At 41.5% G+C, this 19,342-nt stretch overlaps 1 protein-coding gene across 1 annotated transcript; it reads right to left on the bottom strand.

The window, feature by feature from the left end:
• Positions 1-1,143: 1,143 nt before the first annotated feature.
• LOC143298709 (lipoyl synthase, mitochondrial-like) lies at positions 1,144-17,714 on the bottom strand. Its single transcript, XM_076611609.1, has 11 exons — positions 17,629-17,714; positions 13,863-14,029; positions 12,935-13,028; positions 12,235-12,312; positions 11,241-11,397; positions 10,373-10,430; positions 9,733-9,861; positions 4,927-5,072; positions 4,311-4,381; positions 3,428-3,539; positions 1,144-2,697 (listed from the first exon to the last, which is right to left on the bottom strand). Exons 1-11 carry the CDS (start codon positions 17,695-17,697, stop codon positions 2,621-2,623), a joined length of 1,158 nt encoding a protein of 385 aa, XP_076467724.1. The 5' UTR covers positions 17,698-17,714; the 3' UTR covers positions 1,144-2,620.
• Between the last annotated feature and the right edge of the window lie 1,628 nt (positions 17,715-19,342).

Raw genomic sequence — 19,342 nt, 5'->3', positions numbered from 1 at the left:
CTTGAGTAGGTGAACTGAAGTGATTTCATTCTCTCAACTTGTAGGCGTGCATGTATGTTTCATCACACTTTATTTATGTCATATTATGTGTGTTTTAATGTATTATTATGTGTACAACACACCTTGTTTTCTTGATTTTACTTCACACAGCAGCAGCAGTAGCTCCTCCACATGTTTGATGTAACTCTGCACATGGAGCACAATACAGTCTGACTGACTGCAAAAACTTAATCCCCTTAGTGTCTATATACACATGCAGAAGATCAAATACGCAAGTTAAAGATCTCATTATTGATGTCAGCATTTGGAAAATCATGAAAACACAATCAAACCCAGCATTCACATATCTGAGACTGGACAATGGCTACCTAAATGGCAGGGTAAAAGTGGTCACATAAAAGAAACACCCACTCATTAGAAGGGGAAGGTGCAGACCACAAACACAGACGACAACCTGTTCCTTCAATACATCTTGTGCATCTCATGAGATGCACCACACCTCCAACAAACCTGATAAGACTTTGAGAGGAAGATGATAACTGTTGTTTGATAGTTTGATATATCAGACAGAGACGACGTTTGAGAGCAAAGGATAGAAGATTTTCAAATCGTGATATATCTCTGACTTGAATGCTTGTTGTGTTTCTTTAATTTATTTTAGCCAGCAAGTATCAATCATTTGAAACGAAAACCTTGGAGGAATGGGGCATAACTTCTTTGTATTGTTTGTAAGAGTGCTCCTTGCTAGTATAAACAAATCTTTCCCCATCATCCTTTTTTCTACTAGACTTCAAACTGAAGGAGATAAACAATACATACTATCCTTTTAAAAAAAACACAAAATTTATCTGCTTCTGGATTTCTGCTGGCTGTGAGATCTCCCAAACTGTCCAAATGGCTACTGTGAAAGGTGTGGAAAAACATAGCAAAAACATTTACTCTAGCTGGCTGTGGAATTTTCAAAGACCACAGATAATAACAAACTGCTTTAATCTATCATAAAGCATAACAGAGTATGATTCAAAACCTCGTCAGAATTTTAAACTGAACAACTCCAAACCTCGTCAGAATTTCAAACTGAACAACTCCAAGTTATTCACACAGATACTGAAATATAAAACTGAACAGAAACACAAGTCTGGTTATTCTCTTTATTGATACGGCACATCCACTTGCTGAGTAGATACAAACAAATTCAAAATTCAATAGTGTTATCCTTATACACAATGCAAAAAGACAGAAACAAATTCAACATAGCAACAGTTTGTCCTAATATGCACTGTGATGAGTTAAAGGCTGAAAACAAGAACAACAACAACAACAACAACTACAAACACCCCAACAATTACCCAAGGGTATGCAGTGAGTGTGGAATCTCTTTACACAATATATTTTCTTTAAAATCACAGGCAATGAACACCACTCCCTCACTTCAAAGTGAAACAAAACCAAAACCAAATCAAAACAGATTATAAAAAGACAAAAAACAAACAACAAAATAAAAAGCACAAACATTCAAACAAAGAGGAAAAGGAAAGCGAAAAGAAAAAGAAGGGCACAAATTCTTAACAGCTGTAAGTTTGGTATGATAAGTTTACCACTGAGTGTAAGGGGCTCAGGGGCTGTATCAAACAGTGAGCAATTTTACACTCTTTCCATCTGTTCTTCAAAAACAGAAAATTAATCATACATAAAACCCTTGCTTTCTTTATGGAAAAAAAAAAAAAAAAGGAGAAAAGAAAAACAACATATTGTCCTGAACAAGTACATAACAACAACATACAAACAAATTTTGCAGGTTAAGGTCCCCAAAAAGGTTAAAGGTTCCATAGCCTTTTATAGTCATCTGGGCAGTGATTTTATATCCAGTGTCTAAGGCTCTGCATAAGGTGGGGCCCTATCCTCCCCTTCTGCCATTTTAACCTTTTCCAATCTGAGTCAGGTACCCATTCATACCTGGGCGAAGTGAGGAAAATCTAAGAGGCTTAGTTAACACACAGACATTCTGTGACAAACCTAAATGCTATGATCAGTAGACACAGGGATGAAAGAATGGATTTTAACACAAAGCATGCGATCACTGAAATTAAAAAGTTCTATAAGATTTTTTTTTCCAGTTATGTGTATAAAACAGTGCTGTTTCATTAGAGGCATTAAAAAGTAAATATCTCAGTAACATAATGAGAACATCAAAATCCAAGTAGAACAAGTTTCATTCCTGTTTATACCTTAAAAAAAAAAAAAGAGATCAAAAGAGAGAGAGAGAAAAAAAACCACAAAAAAAACACACACACACAAACAGGTTCTCCTAATGTTATAGAATATCATCAAATACAGAGGGAAAGGGTGTGAAATACATTTTTGAAAAAAAAAAAAAAAACATATAAAAAGAAAGAAAGGAAAAGAAAAAAAGTTTCAATCCATTTAAAAAAAAAACATCTCCCATTTCTCACTTTAAGTTATATGAGCATGTGCATACACACACACACACACACACACACACATACACACTCACACTCAAAAACACACATATTCACACACATATACTACATATACACACTAACACACCAAACACACGAACAAACCAAACACACACAAAAAAGGACATATCAATACAGAATTATGTTGTGGACGGTTCTGCATCAGTGTTCTTCCCACCTCGTTTCTTCTCAAGCAAGTTCTTGATAAAGAACTCTCCTGAAAAAACATAAAGCAGAATATCTTTGACAATTAACATGCCAAGAAAAAAACCCATAGTGTACATTTATGGCCATCAAAAAAAGTTCAACAACAACAAAATTTGAACAGTGCACATATACATCAACGAGACTGGCTATCATGAATACACTTTTGACATTCAGCTATGTCTACTCGGTCACTGCTACTGCACTTGTTTATCATAGCATGAGCATATACAGCATTGAAACAAAAGGTGACTACTGAGTCTGTAAAACTTACTTATGGAGATTGTCTGTAAAAAAAAAAAGAGAGAGAAAAAAAAAGTCTGGGTTGTAAAAGAAGACTCAGTTTAGCAAGAAGTGTCAACCATAGGTTCATATCCAGGGATTGTGATAAACTGAAATGACAGAGGAGGTATAATTGTTACTATTGTCATTACTGTTTCACCCACATCCCTCCCTCATTCTAGATCTTTCTTCTTCTCTTCTCCAAACCTCCTGTGACCTTTTTCTCTGAATTTCTAAAACCTGATCTGTACTCACAGATCTGCCCCATCTTTGCTTTTTATTTTCTTTCTGAATAACACTCATACCATTTCTTTGGTCTTGCCTTTACCTTTACTGTACTCTTTACCTATTTTTTGTAAGAAGATATGACAGTAAAAATAGAGTGTTATAAAATGTTTCCTTTTTTCTTCTTTTTTTCCCCCTCCCCTTCTCCCGTACAAGGTTCCTGGGTGTCACCCTACCTGCTTTGTAGGAGGACCTGACCAGAGGACCACTGGCAGTGTAGGCAAACCCCATCTTGTTCCCCACTTCCTCCCAGTGGTGGAACTTGTCAGGGTGCAGGTATTCTTTCACCTGTGCACACACACATACACCCACGTATAAACACATACACATATATATACATATACACGCATGCATGTACACACACATATCCACAACACAAGTACACAAACATACACATACATGCACACACACATACATACATACACGCATATATCCACAACCAATCACGCATAGATACAAACACAAGTATACACAAATACACACAAACACAGACCATGCACAGACATATGTATTAGGCAAGTATACATTTATCTATGGATTTGACATGCCGTCAGTTGAGTCAATTGTTCTGTTCGTTTATATGATCAAAAAGCAGATTCTATATCTACGAACTTCTAACTACTTCAGTGACCTGCCTCAGTTTTTCATAATATGCTGTAAACATGTAATAAGAAACAAGAAATACTTCAAGCTCTCTCTCCCTTTCTCACAACCACATATATACACAGACACACACACACACACTTATGAACACATTGTATTGTATCATACTGTACTGCATTATATTGTATTAGTTTTTGTGACTGCAACAGATTTCTCTGTGTGAAATTTGGGCTGCTCTCCTTGGACACATTGTGTCTACATGGTATATTTGTTTTCCTGTCAAAGCGGATGTTTTTTCTGAGTTTTGCCAGGGACTATTCTTTTCTTGCCGTGGGTTCTTTTATGCGCGTTAAGTGCATACATGCGCAAACCAAACATGCACATACAAACACAAACACACACATGCACATACACACTCTCACAGACAGACACATAAGCACACAAGAAACACATCACCTTCAAATGTCGTTTAGTGGGCTGCATATACTGTCCCAGTGTCAAGCAGTCCACATCAATCTTCCTCAGATCTGCACAGAAACGTCATTCATCAAAAACCATAATGTTCTATGTGATTTCAAGCCAGACTGATAAACTTCATCACATCTCTCTTCCCTCTAAAAACAATCCCAAGTGAATCTGCCAGAGCCAAAGACGATGACATGAACTCACGGAAAACACTGAAGTGGTGAAGGGGAAAAAGATTCTGAAAAAAAAAAGTTTTGACTTTCTTATATTTTTCAATCAATGTTTGACACTTTATATAATTTCAAGAAAAAATAATTACCACAAACAACAGGAAAGCATTCTTGAAAATGTGAACACACACATTGATATGTATACTGTTCTGTTTGTCAGTTTGTATTTATGGACAAATGAAGTTCGAAACACACACATACATACATGACATGTGTACTGTTCTGATAGTCAGTTTGTATCTATGGACAAATAAAGTTTCAAACACACACATCCATACAGGAAGTACTTTGTTTTTCATCTCATAATCATTCTTACTCACAAATTTACTTGAGGGCCACAGAACCTTGGACAGTTTTATCCCATGTTTTTGTCTCACCTTCCATGACTCGCAGAATCTGGTCGTCAGTTTCCCCCAGCCCCAGCATGAGGGAGGTTTTGGTGACCATCTGGGGCCGGCCCTCTTTAGCCCGCTTCAACACACCCAGCGACTGCTGGTAGTTGGCTCGGGGGTCTCGAACCAACCTGCAAATAGACATATGTACTCAATACTGTAAACTATCTTGTAAGCGCTCACCAACTATTTGCACAAATTTTGCCGTATTTCAGCTCTCACATCGTTTTTGATTAGGGATAGAGATATGTGCTGTTTACAGTTCTTCTCTATGCTTTTTATCCCCCTATAATCCTCGCGCTGGGACTATACGGCGTAGGGGCGCATCCCCCGGGTGGCGGATGGGGGAGCCCTCCCTTTGGGGGTTGCACCAAATGATATGGAATAAGGTGCCATGGACCCACATAGTCTAGGAGAAGGACAACTCTGATTTCAAACCTGGGCAGATGGAGTCTGTTAGCCTCAGCAGGCAGTCTTTCCAAGAGAAGGAAAACTCCCAAGAGAAAACCCGGCCAACTGTAAACTGCTACCAGAACAGGAGATCACCGAAGACGGCGCCACAGTGGCCTCTCTAAGGGGCATAATCTAGTCAAAACTGGCTGTGCACGCACTCTACGACACAAGGCTACGCAGACAACGCTGGACTGATGTGGTGTCGTCTTCCTGGACCATGGCCGGGGGGAGACGGTGCCGGGCCCTCAGCCTCAAAGGGGCCCATCCACTACTACCGACCACGGACGCAATGCTTCCCAGACTCTTCGGGGAGAACAGAATGGGGCACATGGGCAAGCAGCACTTCGTATCGTCCACTGGAATGCGGAAGGAGTACAGCGCAAGAAGGCTGAGCTCCAGCGGTTTCTGCGTGAAAATGCGATCAATGTATGTTGCATCCAAGAGACCCACCTCAAGAACACTCACCGCTTTTTCATAAGAGGTTACGAGTTGTTTAGACAAGACCGAGAGAACAGACCAAAGGGAGGCCTCATCACCCTGGTAAGAAACAACATCCCAGCGGCAGAGACCCAGAGTTCTGGTCAAGCTGATCTCGACACAGAATTTCTGGGAGTCAAGTTGGTGTTGCCAGGCAAGTCAGTGACCGTCCTCAATGTCTACTCACCTGCAAACCAAATATAGCTCGACTCCATCCTCGTTGACTCCCACAGCTGGATCATCACAGGAGACTTTAACAGCCACTCATCCAGCTGGGGCTACCAAGATCTCAACAAGAAGGGAGAAGATGTGGAAAACTGGGCAATCAGTAACCAACTGATCCTCATCAACAGTCCAGAAGAGCCACCTACGTGCTACTCACGAGCATGGAGGACCACAAGCACTCCTGACCTGGCCTTTGCGACAGACGACATCCATAGCATTGCCAAAAGGGAGGTGTCATCCCAGCTTGGAGGCAGCGACCATAGGCCAGTGATTATTACAGTACAGAGACATTTTGAAACCCATCCCACCAGGCTCCCAGCAAGCTGGAATTACAAGAAGGCAAACTGGGACCTGTTCAAGCACGAGGCAGATAAGAGGACTTCTGCACTGATACTGTCGCACCACGACATCAACGAAAATGCCAAGAAATTTAATAAGGCAGTATTAGATGCGGCGCAGGCAGCTATTCCACGAGGCAAACGCAGGAATTACCGTCCCTACTGGACACCTGAGCTCAACACCCTGCACAAGACCCTCAGTGAAGCCAGGGACATGATGGAGAGCTCCCCCACTGATGAAAATGTAGAGACACACAACAGAGCGAAAGCTGCGTTCATAAAGGAAAAGCTGCATGCAACACGCAAGAGTTGGCAAGACAAGACATCCTCCCTGAACATGGAGACAGATATGCTGGGGCTCTCGAAGCTGACAAAGAAACTGAACGATGACAACCCCAGCAGAGGCAAGACCGTCATCGAGCAGGACAACCAGATGAAAACAGAAAAGGCTACAGCCAACACCTTTGCGGAACTGTACCAAGAGGAGAGTATGATCCACATGTCCAGACAGCGCATCAAGCAGGTACGAGAGGAAACCACGAAACTTATGACATCAGATCCACATGGCATAGATGACAGCTGTACGAGCAAACCATTCACCATAAAGGAGCTGAAACAAGGCATTCGCAAGCTGAAGCCCAAGAAAGCTCTGGGGCCTGATGGTGTCACTGGCGACATGCTGAAGCACCTGGGACCAGCATCCAGAACAGTGCTGCTTCAAATCTTCAATTACAGCTGGACAGCAGGAGTTGTGCCTTCCATCTGGAAAGTGGCAGAGATCATCCCGATCCCAAAGAAGGGAAAGAACAAGAAGGACCCCCACAGCTACAGACCAATCAGCCTTCTGAGCCGTGTCGGCAAGCTGCTGGAAAGGATGGTCAACCGCCGCCTCACCTTCCTCCTGGAAACACAGAACATCCTTTCACCTACCCAGACCGGCTACAGAAAATTCCGCAACACAGAAGATCAACTAGCCCTCCTTTCAGGAGAAGAAGAAGACACTGGCCATGTTTTTTGATCTGTCAAGAGCGTCTGACAAAGTGTGGAAGGAGGGCCTCATCCTGAAACTTCTCCAAGCTGGCGTACGTAGCAAGATGTACATGTGGATCCACCACTACCTCTTCGGCAGGCCCGCAAGGGTCAAACTAGACGGCTTCCACAGCAGAAAGGTCAAGCTATATGAGGGTGTCCCCCAGGGAGGAGTGCTTTCCCCAACATTGTTTCTGTTGTATATCAATGACATCAGAGACAACAGAGACAACATCATGAAGCACGTCTCCAACAGTCTACACGCAGACGACCTGGCAGTATGGACATCCACTGAACACAACGGCACGGCCTCCTACCGGCTTCAGGAAGTCGTCAGCAATATCGCCACATGGACAGAAGACTGGGGTCTTGAGCTCAACACCACAAAAACCAACGCAACACTCTTCTCTCCCTCCACCGCCAACGAGCAAGTCAAGGTGAAGCTCCAGGGACAGGTCTTGCCCCAGACGGATATACCAACATTCCTGGGCGTAAAGTTGGACACCCACCTGACCTGGAGGCCCCAGATTGAGGAGATGGAGAGGAGAGGCATCCACAAGCTAGCCCTGGTGAAGAAGCTGGCCGGGACGACTTGGGGAGCAGACAGCAGGCTTCTCGCCAGGGTCTACATGGGAGCAGTCAGACCCACCATGGAGTACGCCTCAACCTCATGGGGCACAGCCTCCAAGACCAACAAGAGCTGGCTCGACAAAGTCCAAAATGGGACTACGCCTCATACTTGGAGCCATGAGGTTCATGCCGATCCATGACATGGAGAAAACTGTTAACGTCGAGCCCCTGGACAGAAGACGTGACCTGAAAGTCCTGATGCAGGGACAGAAGCTCAGAAGACTGCCCTCACACCACCTACACCACAGACTGGAGCAGCCAACCAAGAACCGTCTCAAACGTCAGAGCCTCAACCACCAGTATAAAGCACTCAGAGCACAGCACAGCGATGTTCTGGCAGCAAAAGGGGAGTCTTGCACTGACCTTGCCTTGCCTGACTGGAGGCTCAACCAAGAGATAGAGGCCACCATCAGCCTCAGAGTTCCTGGCACCACCACCAAAGACCAGCAACCAGCTATTCTCAAGATCCTGACTCTGGCCATGATAGAGGAGTCCTACCCAGCCAACTCCTGGACCCATGTATACACGGACGGATCAGCGGAGGAAGCCACACACAATGGAGGCAGTGGTGTCTACGTCAGATTTCCTGATGGAGAGCACAGCAGCATCGCACTCCCAGGAGGAAAGCTCTGTTCCAACTTCAGAGCTGAAGTCCTGGCCATTAAAACAGCAGCAGAATTCCTCTCCTCCTGTGGAAAGCCCCTTGGCAGCATCTCCATCTTCACTGACTCCATGTCCACACTCCAGGCCCTTGACTCCCCTGATCCTGGTCCACTGATCCAGTCCCTTAAGGCCTCCCTCGCAACCCTTACCCAAACAGCCCCAACGACCCTCCAGTGGGTGCCTGCACATGTAGGCCTCCCAGGCAACGAGCATGTAGACCACCTTGCTAAGGAAGGAAGCCAGCTCACACAGTCAACCGTTCCCGCCACGTATGAGAAAGCAAAAACTCTCCTCCGCAGCAGATTCCGAAGACACTGGACACTGGAGAGGAGACACCAGACTACCATCGACCACCTTCGCACAGGACACTGCAGCCTCCGAGCACACCTGAAGAGGACTGGAGTGGCAGCCACATCCCTATGTGATTGCGGCCAGGCTGACCAGACCCCATCCCATATTCTCCAAGACTGCTCCCTGTATGAGAAGATGTGGCAGCAGTCCTGGCTTGGGGGTGCTGACCTCAACACCAAGCTCTGGGGGACGGTAGCCTATCTTCGCCGGATGTCGGAGTTTGTGGCATCCCTCGGACTTCGACCCTGACTGCATTGTAAACATCCATACCATGGCCAGAAATGGAAACAGCATCTGATTTTGAAAGATCACACACACACTCTCTCTCTCTCACTTTCTCAATAAACACATGCCTGCACATTACTATACACTACTTTGTTTAAATAAAGAACAGAAGCTAATTCAAAAAACAAACAAACAAAAAAAAAACAACCAAAAAAGTTACCACACACAAAACCACATACACACAACACACATATGCTCACACAACAACACACAACAACACACACACACACACACACACACACACACACACGCATGCAAGACACACACACACACACACACACACACACACACACGCATGCAAGACATACACACAACACACATACACACAAAGAAAACAGACCTCTGTAGTTCGGCCACCGTTTCCACGTTGTGAGCGTACACATCCAGGCCAGAATTGGCGACAGTGTCCACAGCCACCAGATCACCACGGAAATCTGGTGTCAGGCATTCCACAAGCACCTCCGGCTTCCTGACAAGTAAGAAGAAGAAGAAGAATGTGTATTTCTTGCACATCATCTCTTAAAACCCTCTGCACTTGCAACAAACCACAGACACAAGCATGCTTACACTGCACGACCACACATTCATACATGTACGCATGATGCATGCACTGCACACACACATACAAACACACACACAGTGAGCTAAATCATCAAATGGACAACAGTTCAATTTTTGTTGTTTCTTTTTCTTCTTTTTTTCCATAGTTCCTGGCTCTCAAATAAGCAAAACAAGGAACCAAATATCCACATCCTGAATAAACTAATATATGCTGGTTTGTTTTCTTTAAAATTTTACACCAGTTTTTGGTTTTCTAAAAGACTCTCCTACTCCTGTTTTTGTTTCTACTCCTATCTCCCATATCTATTATGGGGACACAGTATTGTCATAATGTGATTTTTTTCAATATCTCAAAGGCACTCACTACTAAGTTGAAATAATTAACACCCCTCAATAAAACTGCCACATTATGTATGTACCTTTGTTTGATTTCCATCACGGTCTGTGCAAAATGAGCGGCTCCACCATCTGGCATATCTGTGTAATGAAAAGAATACATACATACATACACACACACACACATAAATATATATATATATATATATATATATATATATATATCTGAAGAAAGAAAAAACAACAACAAAAAACAGGTTTCTTATAAAAACATTCACTTCAAAATACACTCACTCACACTGAAATGTGCACATTAAACAAAAAAACAAAAACAAAAACAAAACAAAAATCTCCTCTGCAAATACACAAATGTACATAAAAAAATTCTCTTACGAATGTTCACCTGGAAGTTTCCATATCACATTTATCTTGAATAAAATTCCCACTTTTTCAAGAAGCATCAAAAGCAGCAGGTGAAATTATCTGAAGGCTCTTACCGTTTCCAAATAAACTGCAAAAAAGAATGTTCTCAAAAATGGCTTTCATGATCTGAAAACGCCAGTCTCTGTGAAGGCAGTAAGGTTAAAGGTCCCACTGCCTTTTATGGCCATCGAGGCAGTTCATTCACATCCACTGTGTCAAGGAAGGTGGAACCTCATCCTTGTTCTGCCATCTGAACCTTCCCCAACCTGTCCCGTAGCCAGTCACACCTGGGTGCTGTGAGGAAAATCAGAGTACAGTGCCTTTCCCAAGGACACAACACCATGCTGAAATGGGGCCTCGAACCCCGATCACTGGCGAACACAGGATCACAAGTCATTTGCTTAACCGATTCTGCCAAGGTGCTTGCTTGTGAATAAGTATGATTTACAAAACTATCTCCAGTTACAAACCCAAGCACAAGCAAGAGCATTCACAGGAAGGAAAAAAAACAACAACCAACCAACCCACCATCTCTGTCCACAGAAGTCAGCACAACATAGTCCAGTCCCCATTCAGAAATGGCCTGGGCTGTGTGGACTGGTTCATTGGGATCAGGGGGAGGTGGGTTCTTGGCTGTTTTGACAGAGCAGAAGCGACATCCACGGGTGCAGGTGTCTCCAAGCACCTGCACAGACACACACACACAGAGGTGAATGTCATTTTCACTCTTCCCTTACAAAACTGATGAACGTCAGTGAGTTAACTTTCATTCTTTCCAAGAAATCTATTCACACACACACACACACACACACACACACACACACACATTTAAGTTAGAATGTGCATACTCACTCATAGACACCCATACGTGCTCTCACAAACACACACTCACACAATTTCTTCACAATAATACCATGATCAAGGCTTTTCACAGATAAAAGATGACTCATCTGATTTGTTTACCAACACGTCTCAGGAAATACATACACATGGCACATTCAAGAAGACAAACATGAAACACACACGCACACTGAGACACACTTACACAACCAAAAAAAACAAAAACAAAACTGAATCAGAATTACTTGTCACACTCTTTTGTTGTCTGCGTCTGCTTTTTCAACAACCATACATATACTTTCTAATATACTTGTGTGTGCCTGTGTGTGACTGAAGCCTGACTGAACGACACAGGAACTGCATGATGAGCACCTAAATGCACCTCTCAGTAAGCTTTACCCAGGTAGACAACATGTTGTGCAAAAGGACCCTGTGTATGTAAAAGTGATTAGTGTTTGGTCTCTAGACTGAAGACAGGCACTTTTCAAACATCAATAATAATAATGATAATAATACCGGATCGCCACAAAGTGCGAAACATACCCTTGTTTGTAAAGCAAAGCACAAGTGTTTGGTCTCTTGACTTAAGAGAGGCACTATTCAAACATCAATATAATGATAATGATACCAGATCACCACAAAGCAAGATACAGTCTGCAGTGTGCCGCACTACCACACTTACCATGATGGTGGCAGTGGCTGTGCCACTGGCCCCTCCCCAGCACTCCCCGATGTTAGGACACTTGGCCTCCTCACACACCTGCACCACGAACAGACAGCTGAAAGCACTTCGACCACAAAACTTTAAGGATAACAACAACAACCAGCCAACCGACCAAACCAAAAAGGAGGGAAAAAACCTTCTAATTTTAAGCATTAGCCTTAAACATGATACATAAAATTAAAGACACACACTTGCTATGCCTGTGTCTAGTATGCAAGTAATTATTTCCATAAGTGTTTCCACATCAATATTATGTGTTTGTCTAGTATGCAAGTGATTATTTCCATAAGTGTTTCCACATCAATATTTTTCCTTTACCCTTTAAGTGTCAAGCCTATTCTATGCTCAGTGACAGCCATTTGCCAAGGGATGTTTGGCCACGGAGGGTAATAATTTTTCTAAAAATTCTAGGCAAACTACTAAAAGAAAGCGAGAATAACCTACATTGTTCCGAAAGGGAAAATAACACACTATCCAGTTATGACAATTCCACATTAACTTAAGTTTTTTTGTGATCAGAAAATTCCTACAAAAAGGCAAAAGGAAATTTCCATCTCAGGGCACTTTTTTTTCGCACATTGGAACAGGATGGAAATTTCAGTCCTGGGGGACTCAAGGGGAAAAACACAGCTCACCAGAGTTTCAAAACACAACTCACAGTGTGCAGTTTCAGATTCCGCAGAGATGACTTCAGTTGAGTGTAGTTGCCTCCCATTGGTATTTCTCTCTTCAGCCATTGTGGTAGTCTCAGCCTGCACAACAGTCACACATATGTCCTGATTGCTTACTTCTGAAGGAATAAATCAATCTTTACATACCTGTGCACATGTTCATAGACTTGTGATGATAAACAATATAAAATTTTGAAAAAAAAAGTCACCAAACAGGTGGAACAGATCAACAAATATTCCCATTCTCATATGCTTTATAACAAATAAATAAGTAAACAAATATCTGTTTTATGCCTTAAAGGAAAAGGTCACTGATATTATATGAATCTGAACTTTAACAGGAAGAGAATTAGGATATTTGTTGATTTTGCTGTTGGCACATGGTACATCAATGACCAATACTAATAATATATCTCATCAAAGGAAGAGAATGTAGTATATTCATTTCTGTGAGATCACTTTAGTCACTAAAACTAACAAAAACTAAAGATAATTTTAAAAATTAAAAGAAAAACAAACAAATTTAGATATATATACAAAAAACGTAAATGTACATGTGTAAACCTGTGTTTAACAAAACAACAACCAACCCACCACCCCTACCCCCTACTCCCCCCTCACACATACACCACAACCAAAACAGAGAGAGAAAAAACAAACCCTAACCTCTCAAACACTGGTGATGGCACAGAGTTACACAGACTTCTTTAACCCTGTAAAGTCACTGGACTGACACGCTCAGACTGAACTTGTCCAAAAGAGCAGTTTGTCATTCAATTCTGTTCTCAAACATCAGCACACTGCTTAAACATCAAATTATTAAATCAATGCATAATGGCCTCTGGAACATTTCCACCTTTCTTCATTCTGCATGGAAATGTTACCAATGCTACATTTCCAACACCATCACCTTACTTTTGTCCCTTAACTCTCTTGATGCCATCTTCTCCCTCGTAGTGTGGAAGCACATCACCGTGGATAAAGTCTTCCAACCCTGGGCCGTCAGCTATCTTATCTTTTTGCTCTTTGCTGAGGCTGGCATAGTGGCGGCACCATCTTCCACACAGTGCTGCAGCATTTTCCTGAAACAGATCAAGGCTGGTCACTGATGACAAAAATTATGACACCATAAATCAATGTATTAACGTAACCATTTTTACATGCTCCCCAAGACCTGCGGGCATACCAATTTCAAAGCAAGTAAGTCAGAGAAGAACCTTCACTCAAAACACAGGAAAACTGAACTTCAAAAATGTTTTTTATTCAAAGGTAATGAATCACTACACTTGTGGTCTACATATCTGCCAAAGACAGGGAAAAAACAACAACTGAGTCTGTACCAAGTATTCTCACCAGCTGTTACCTCACTTCTCAGTCAGGAGTCTCTTCAGACAGCTCAGAGGCACATCAATGAGATGGACATAACATTAACACTGTTGCTTATGGTTAACCTGAACAAACAGGGCCATATCAGAATTGCCCAACTGCACAAAGACTAACCCTTTGAGCCCTGACCACCGCTTTACCGGTGGTAGAGAAAAATGACATAATGCCTAGCCACTGGTTGAGCGGTGCGTAAACACTTGTCATGTTTTGCTATTGGTTGACTTATATTGAAGAGCCAATCAGAAAAACCGTAATATTCCGACATCAGCGAACGTAGTACCAACATGGCCGCGCCTTTTCACTGTGTTTTGAACATGTGCTTTGGATAAAAAAGATCGATTTCAATATAAGTCAACCAATAGCAAAACACGACACAAGTGTTTACGCACCGCTCAACCGGTGGCTAGGCATTATGTCATTTTTCTCTCACCACCGGTAAAGCGGTGGTCAGAGCACTCTTTTTATATCTGCTGTGACACATTAAATACCAATTATTTGCAAATTTTGGCTACGGAGCTCAGGCAGAAGGGTTAAAATTGCTCAGGAACTCAGGGCTCAAAGGGTTAATAAGTAAATAGACAAATAAATAAATAAACCTGGCAAAACAGCACAGTTCATGCCACATTATCCAAACCATTAAGCTTAGATGAGGCTGCTCTAAGAATGTCAGTCCTTCCACCTAATGTATCATCCCCAGATTTTAAATAATGTATAAAAAGGATAAAAAAAACAACAACAACAAACAAACATAAAAACCCACTTCTGAACCACAAAAACACCACAGTACATAAAAAAGACCACATGGGCAAAAATGAAATAACACTGCAGAATGGAAAAAAAAACCCACATCAACAACAACACCTGCCCATCCCGGTGTTGACAATATCACTAATTGTTAGAGCAAAGCAGCACAGCCAGTGTCAACCCTTGCTGGAAAAAAAGAAAATGGAATGGACTGGGAAGACAGAAAAAGTAGACAATAGTGAGTGCAGCAAAAAGAGCAAAAAAAAAAAAAAAAAAGAAAAAAAAAAGAAAAAAAAAAGAGAGCGTTAGAAATGAGGTGATTTCTAGTACAGAATTTCCGGAAGGCATAGATGCTATTTATAATGAAAGACCCCAAACATTCCTAGGGGGCAATCAAAATGGAATCTGAAACTGAAAGAAAATGGCCCAATCTTGAAAAAACAAAAAAACAACAACAAACAAAATAAACACTGAAATCTCTTTATCTCTTGTTGCTCTTAGGCCAGTTGACTATACAGGGCAATACAAATATTAATGAAGAGGGGTCAAAAGAAATCTTTTAAAAATTCAAATGGTGCTCAGCATCTCTCTCAGTCCACCAGAAGGTTAGGACAGTGCTGGGTGGCAGGCAAAGCCTGCAATCATGAAGTAGCTATTTCATTTTTAAGGACCCTTCCGCTATGTGATTCCTAGGGGCCAACTGCAAAGCTAGTCCTCCATCATAACATTCAAGAAACAACCTCAAACACCTCCTTCTAAACAACTATGACAAATCACATTTTAAACATTGCATGAACACCAAGTAGTGAGACCAGAAAACTTCTAAAGAGGAGAAAAGCAACAACTAAAAGAAAAATTATTATAATTTGTCTGAGTACTGGCTTTTGACAGTTTTGAATGAGTGTGTGTGTGTGTGTGTGTGTGTGTGTGTGTGTGTATTGACATATCTACATTAGTACATGTCTCTGTCTATAGATCACTCTCTCTCTATTATTCAAAATAAAAATTTAAAAAAAGCAGCTGAATAGGTGAACACCCTCACCCATACACAACATTCTATCTACTTTTCCTTTATCACTTACAGAATAAGACTACTTTCATTCTTTTTTTCACACACTTAAATAAGTGAAGTTTTATTTCTAGCTTCCTTTAATTGTTTTTTTAATCCTTATTTTGTGTAGCAAAAATGGATTAGCCCACATGTTTTGACACCTGCTTGAAAGTGAAACTGAAACAAAATCAAAATGATAATGAAACAGTAGCAGTTCAATCAGCTGACTATTTCTGCATGTTAGACAGTACGCTGACCCACTGGTGTTGAAACCTCAGCAGCGCGTTAGGTTTGTATGAAAATAAGCATCTGCTATAAAAATTATGGATCAGTCCACATGCTTTGAAACCTCCTTGAAACTAAAACTGAAACAGTCGAAAGGTCAGCATCCCTATCCCTCAAATTAGTCAGTTGTGTCTGCGATGTGTGAATCAAGATCAAAATAAAATGTCTAAGGACTTCAGAGGGAGCACTTTGACTGCCTCAAGCTTTTAATGATGCAGGAGCATCTTAGTAAAGAAAAAACAACCAGCAAGTAAACTGCAATTATTCAGCTCTGTAAATGAAAAGGGTGACCTCCTTGATAAAAATCAATGTTAAACATGAATCAGAATGAAAGTGGAAAAGCACTGAGCCCTACGATGCTCCTCTAACATATAAGTAACAAATCCCTCCATGAATTTACCCCCATTCCCCCACTGGCTAAGATTGGAGTGGTATACACCCGAAAACGGAGTATGGCTGCCTACATGGAGGGGTTAAAACGGTCATATATGTAAAAGCCCACTTATGTACATACAAGTGAACGTGGGAGTTGCAATCCATGAAGAAGACAAAGGAGTGATATCATTTCTAACTACAAATTCTACTTTGTGCAAACTTTTCAATTATTTAATTGATTTTGCTAAGCAAAGGTAATAATTTCTTGAGGAAAATGTCCAAATAAAAGACTGGTAACTGATATCCTGAGCTGTGGTCTCTATCAGTATCACTATCATGTCCATGTTATCTCAGTGAGGTGACAGCCTTCACTGATGAACATACAGATACTTGTCAGCAGCAGACAAGGTGTTAAAACTCAATGCAGAGCAAACTAAAAAGAAAGAGATGGGTGTAGGTGGACTGGCTGATTGGAGCGATACGCCATAACTCCATCTGGAACCCTTGGGATCAGACAGGAGTAGTGGTGGGGGGACTGTCGATGTCGGAACAGTGAACGAGCTGATTTTGCAACTTGATTTTGCAACTGTTTCAAAATTCAGCTTTCACGTGTCTTTCTCTCCCCTTTCTGTCTTTCTTTCCCACACATATCTACATTCATACTGCCCCCATGCGTGAAAGACAACCTGTGGAACGAAGGACGAACTGCATCAGAATAAGTTGCGTAATGAATGTTGTTGTTTTTATGATTAAACAAAATCTACAATTCTGGAACATTTAAAATCCGGACTGTTCTACCGTTTTCATTTACAGCCAACCAAAATGGCTTAAACAACCCACCTGTCGCTGAAGTTGGCCACAGTGGCTGAGGAGAAAACGAAAGCCGATGATCTTGGGATGAGCAGCCATTGTTGACGAAATCTCTAACGTCTTCTTACAGAAATCTTAAACGAAACGTGAACGATTAACCATAATAATTGTAGCAGGCGGCGTCCGATACAAGCAAAAGAAGATATGGAGATGGACTGTGTGTTAAAGGTTCAGTTCGTCACAAAAATGAATCTGGTTACGCTTGACTTTTTTCTGTTTATAGCATTTTTTTGGCAGTGGATAGTTTGTGTTTGTTCGTTCTTCTTCTTCTTTGTGTTATTATTATTATTATTATATTATTATTATTATCATTATTATTATTATCATTATTATTATGGTTATCATCGTTATCATCATCATCATCATCATCTTTATTATTATCGTTATTTTTTTTTTTTTTTTTTTTTTTTTTAAACTCTTTGCTGCGCTGGCCCACACTTTTTGAAAATGTCAGAATAGTCAACATGATGACTGTGGACGTCAAACAGATGATGATGATGATGATGATTGTTATTATCATTCAAAAGCATTTGAATTCCTTCTTTCTTCATTCATTCATTTTTTTCACCAATCTGCTAACAAAAGATAAAAATTACCACTGATCATCATGGGATGGCATATAGTGTGACAGTGCCCTGATAGGATGGTACCATGCCGGTCAGTGCCTTAATGAGGCTGTACAATGATGGGCCAGTGACTTCATGGACTGGTACCACAGTAAGTACCATAATGGGATGGTATCACAATGGGTAAATGCTATAATGGGATGATATCACAATGGGTTAGTGCCTTAATGGGATGGCTAAAAGAGGGCCAGTGTCTTAATGGGATGGTATCACAATGGGCTAGTGTCTTAATGGAATTGTATCACAATTGGCCAATGCCTTAATGGGATGATACAACAATGGTTCAGTACCTTGATAGGATGGTACTACAATGGATCAGTGCCTTAATGGGATGTTATCACAATTGGTAAGTGCCTTAATGGAATGGTGTATAGTGGTATTAATGGGATGGTATCACAATGGGTCAGTGCTTTAATAGGATGTTATCACTATGGGTCACAACCTCCATGGTAGTATAATGGGTCAGTTCCTTATTGGGATGTTATCAAAATGGGTCATTGCCTGAATATGATTGTATGTCCAGTGCAATAGGGCAGTGTCTTGGTTGGATGGTATCACAGTGCTCCAGGGTGTGTGTGTGTATGTGTGTGTGTGTGCGCGCGCGCATGCGTGCATGAATGTGTGCGGTCGTGCACTGGAAGAGGGATAGAGGGGACAATGTATTCTCTCTGCAATCAACTGGATTTAAACAACATACACTGACATGTCACACCGTGGCCCTACTTCATATTGAATTGGTTACTCTCATCAGCATTCAATATCTAAGTTGTATTCTTCAATGTCCTGCCAATTGTGTGTTCCACACAAACATCTTGTCTTTTTCTGTTATTTTCCCCACCTTCTTTCAGTGTGTGTGTTTGCATGTGGGCAAACGTTTTACATAATGTGTGTGTGTGAATGCATGCAAATATGCATGCATAATTTAATTTGTTCAAAGCATTTGTGTTTGTGCATGCATGTATTTATGTGTTCGAACACTGTTCACGTGTGTGTGTGTGCTGTGTGTGTGTGGAGAGGGCTGGGGGGAGGGAGGTTGAACAGGGGAAGCTGTTTATGTG

The sequence above is a fragment of the Babylonia areolata genome, chromosome 24 (assembly GCF_041734735.1).
Source record: "Babylonia areolata isolate BAREFJ2019XMU chromosome 24, ASM4173473v1, whole genome shotgun sequence".
NCBI lineage: Eukaryota > Metazoa > Mollusca > Gastropoda > Neogastropoda > Buccinidae > Babylonia > Babylonia areolata.
The sequence above is the reverse complement of the archived record's forward strand: the minus strand, read 5'-3'. Positions and strand labels throughout refer to the sequence as shown.

Excerpts from the sequence above, each read along its gene's own strand:
- LOC143298709 (XM_076611609.1), bottom strand. The coding sequence starts at position 17,697 with ATGGCTGCTCATCCCAAGATCATCGGCTTTCGTTTTCTCCTCAGCCAC. Across the intron at positions 10,431-11,240 it reads GACTTCTGTGGACAGAGATG|ATATGCCAGATGGTGGAGCC; the intron begins GTGGGTTGGTTG and ends TTCATTACACAG. Across the intron at positions 5,073-9,732 it reads ACGGTGGCCGAACTACAGAG|GTTGGTTCGAGACCCCCGAG; the intron begins GTCTGTTTTCTT and ends GTCTATTTGCAG.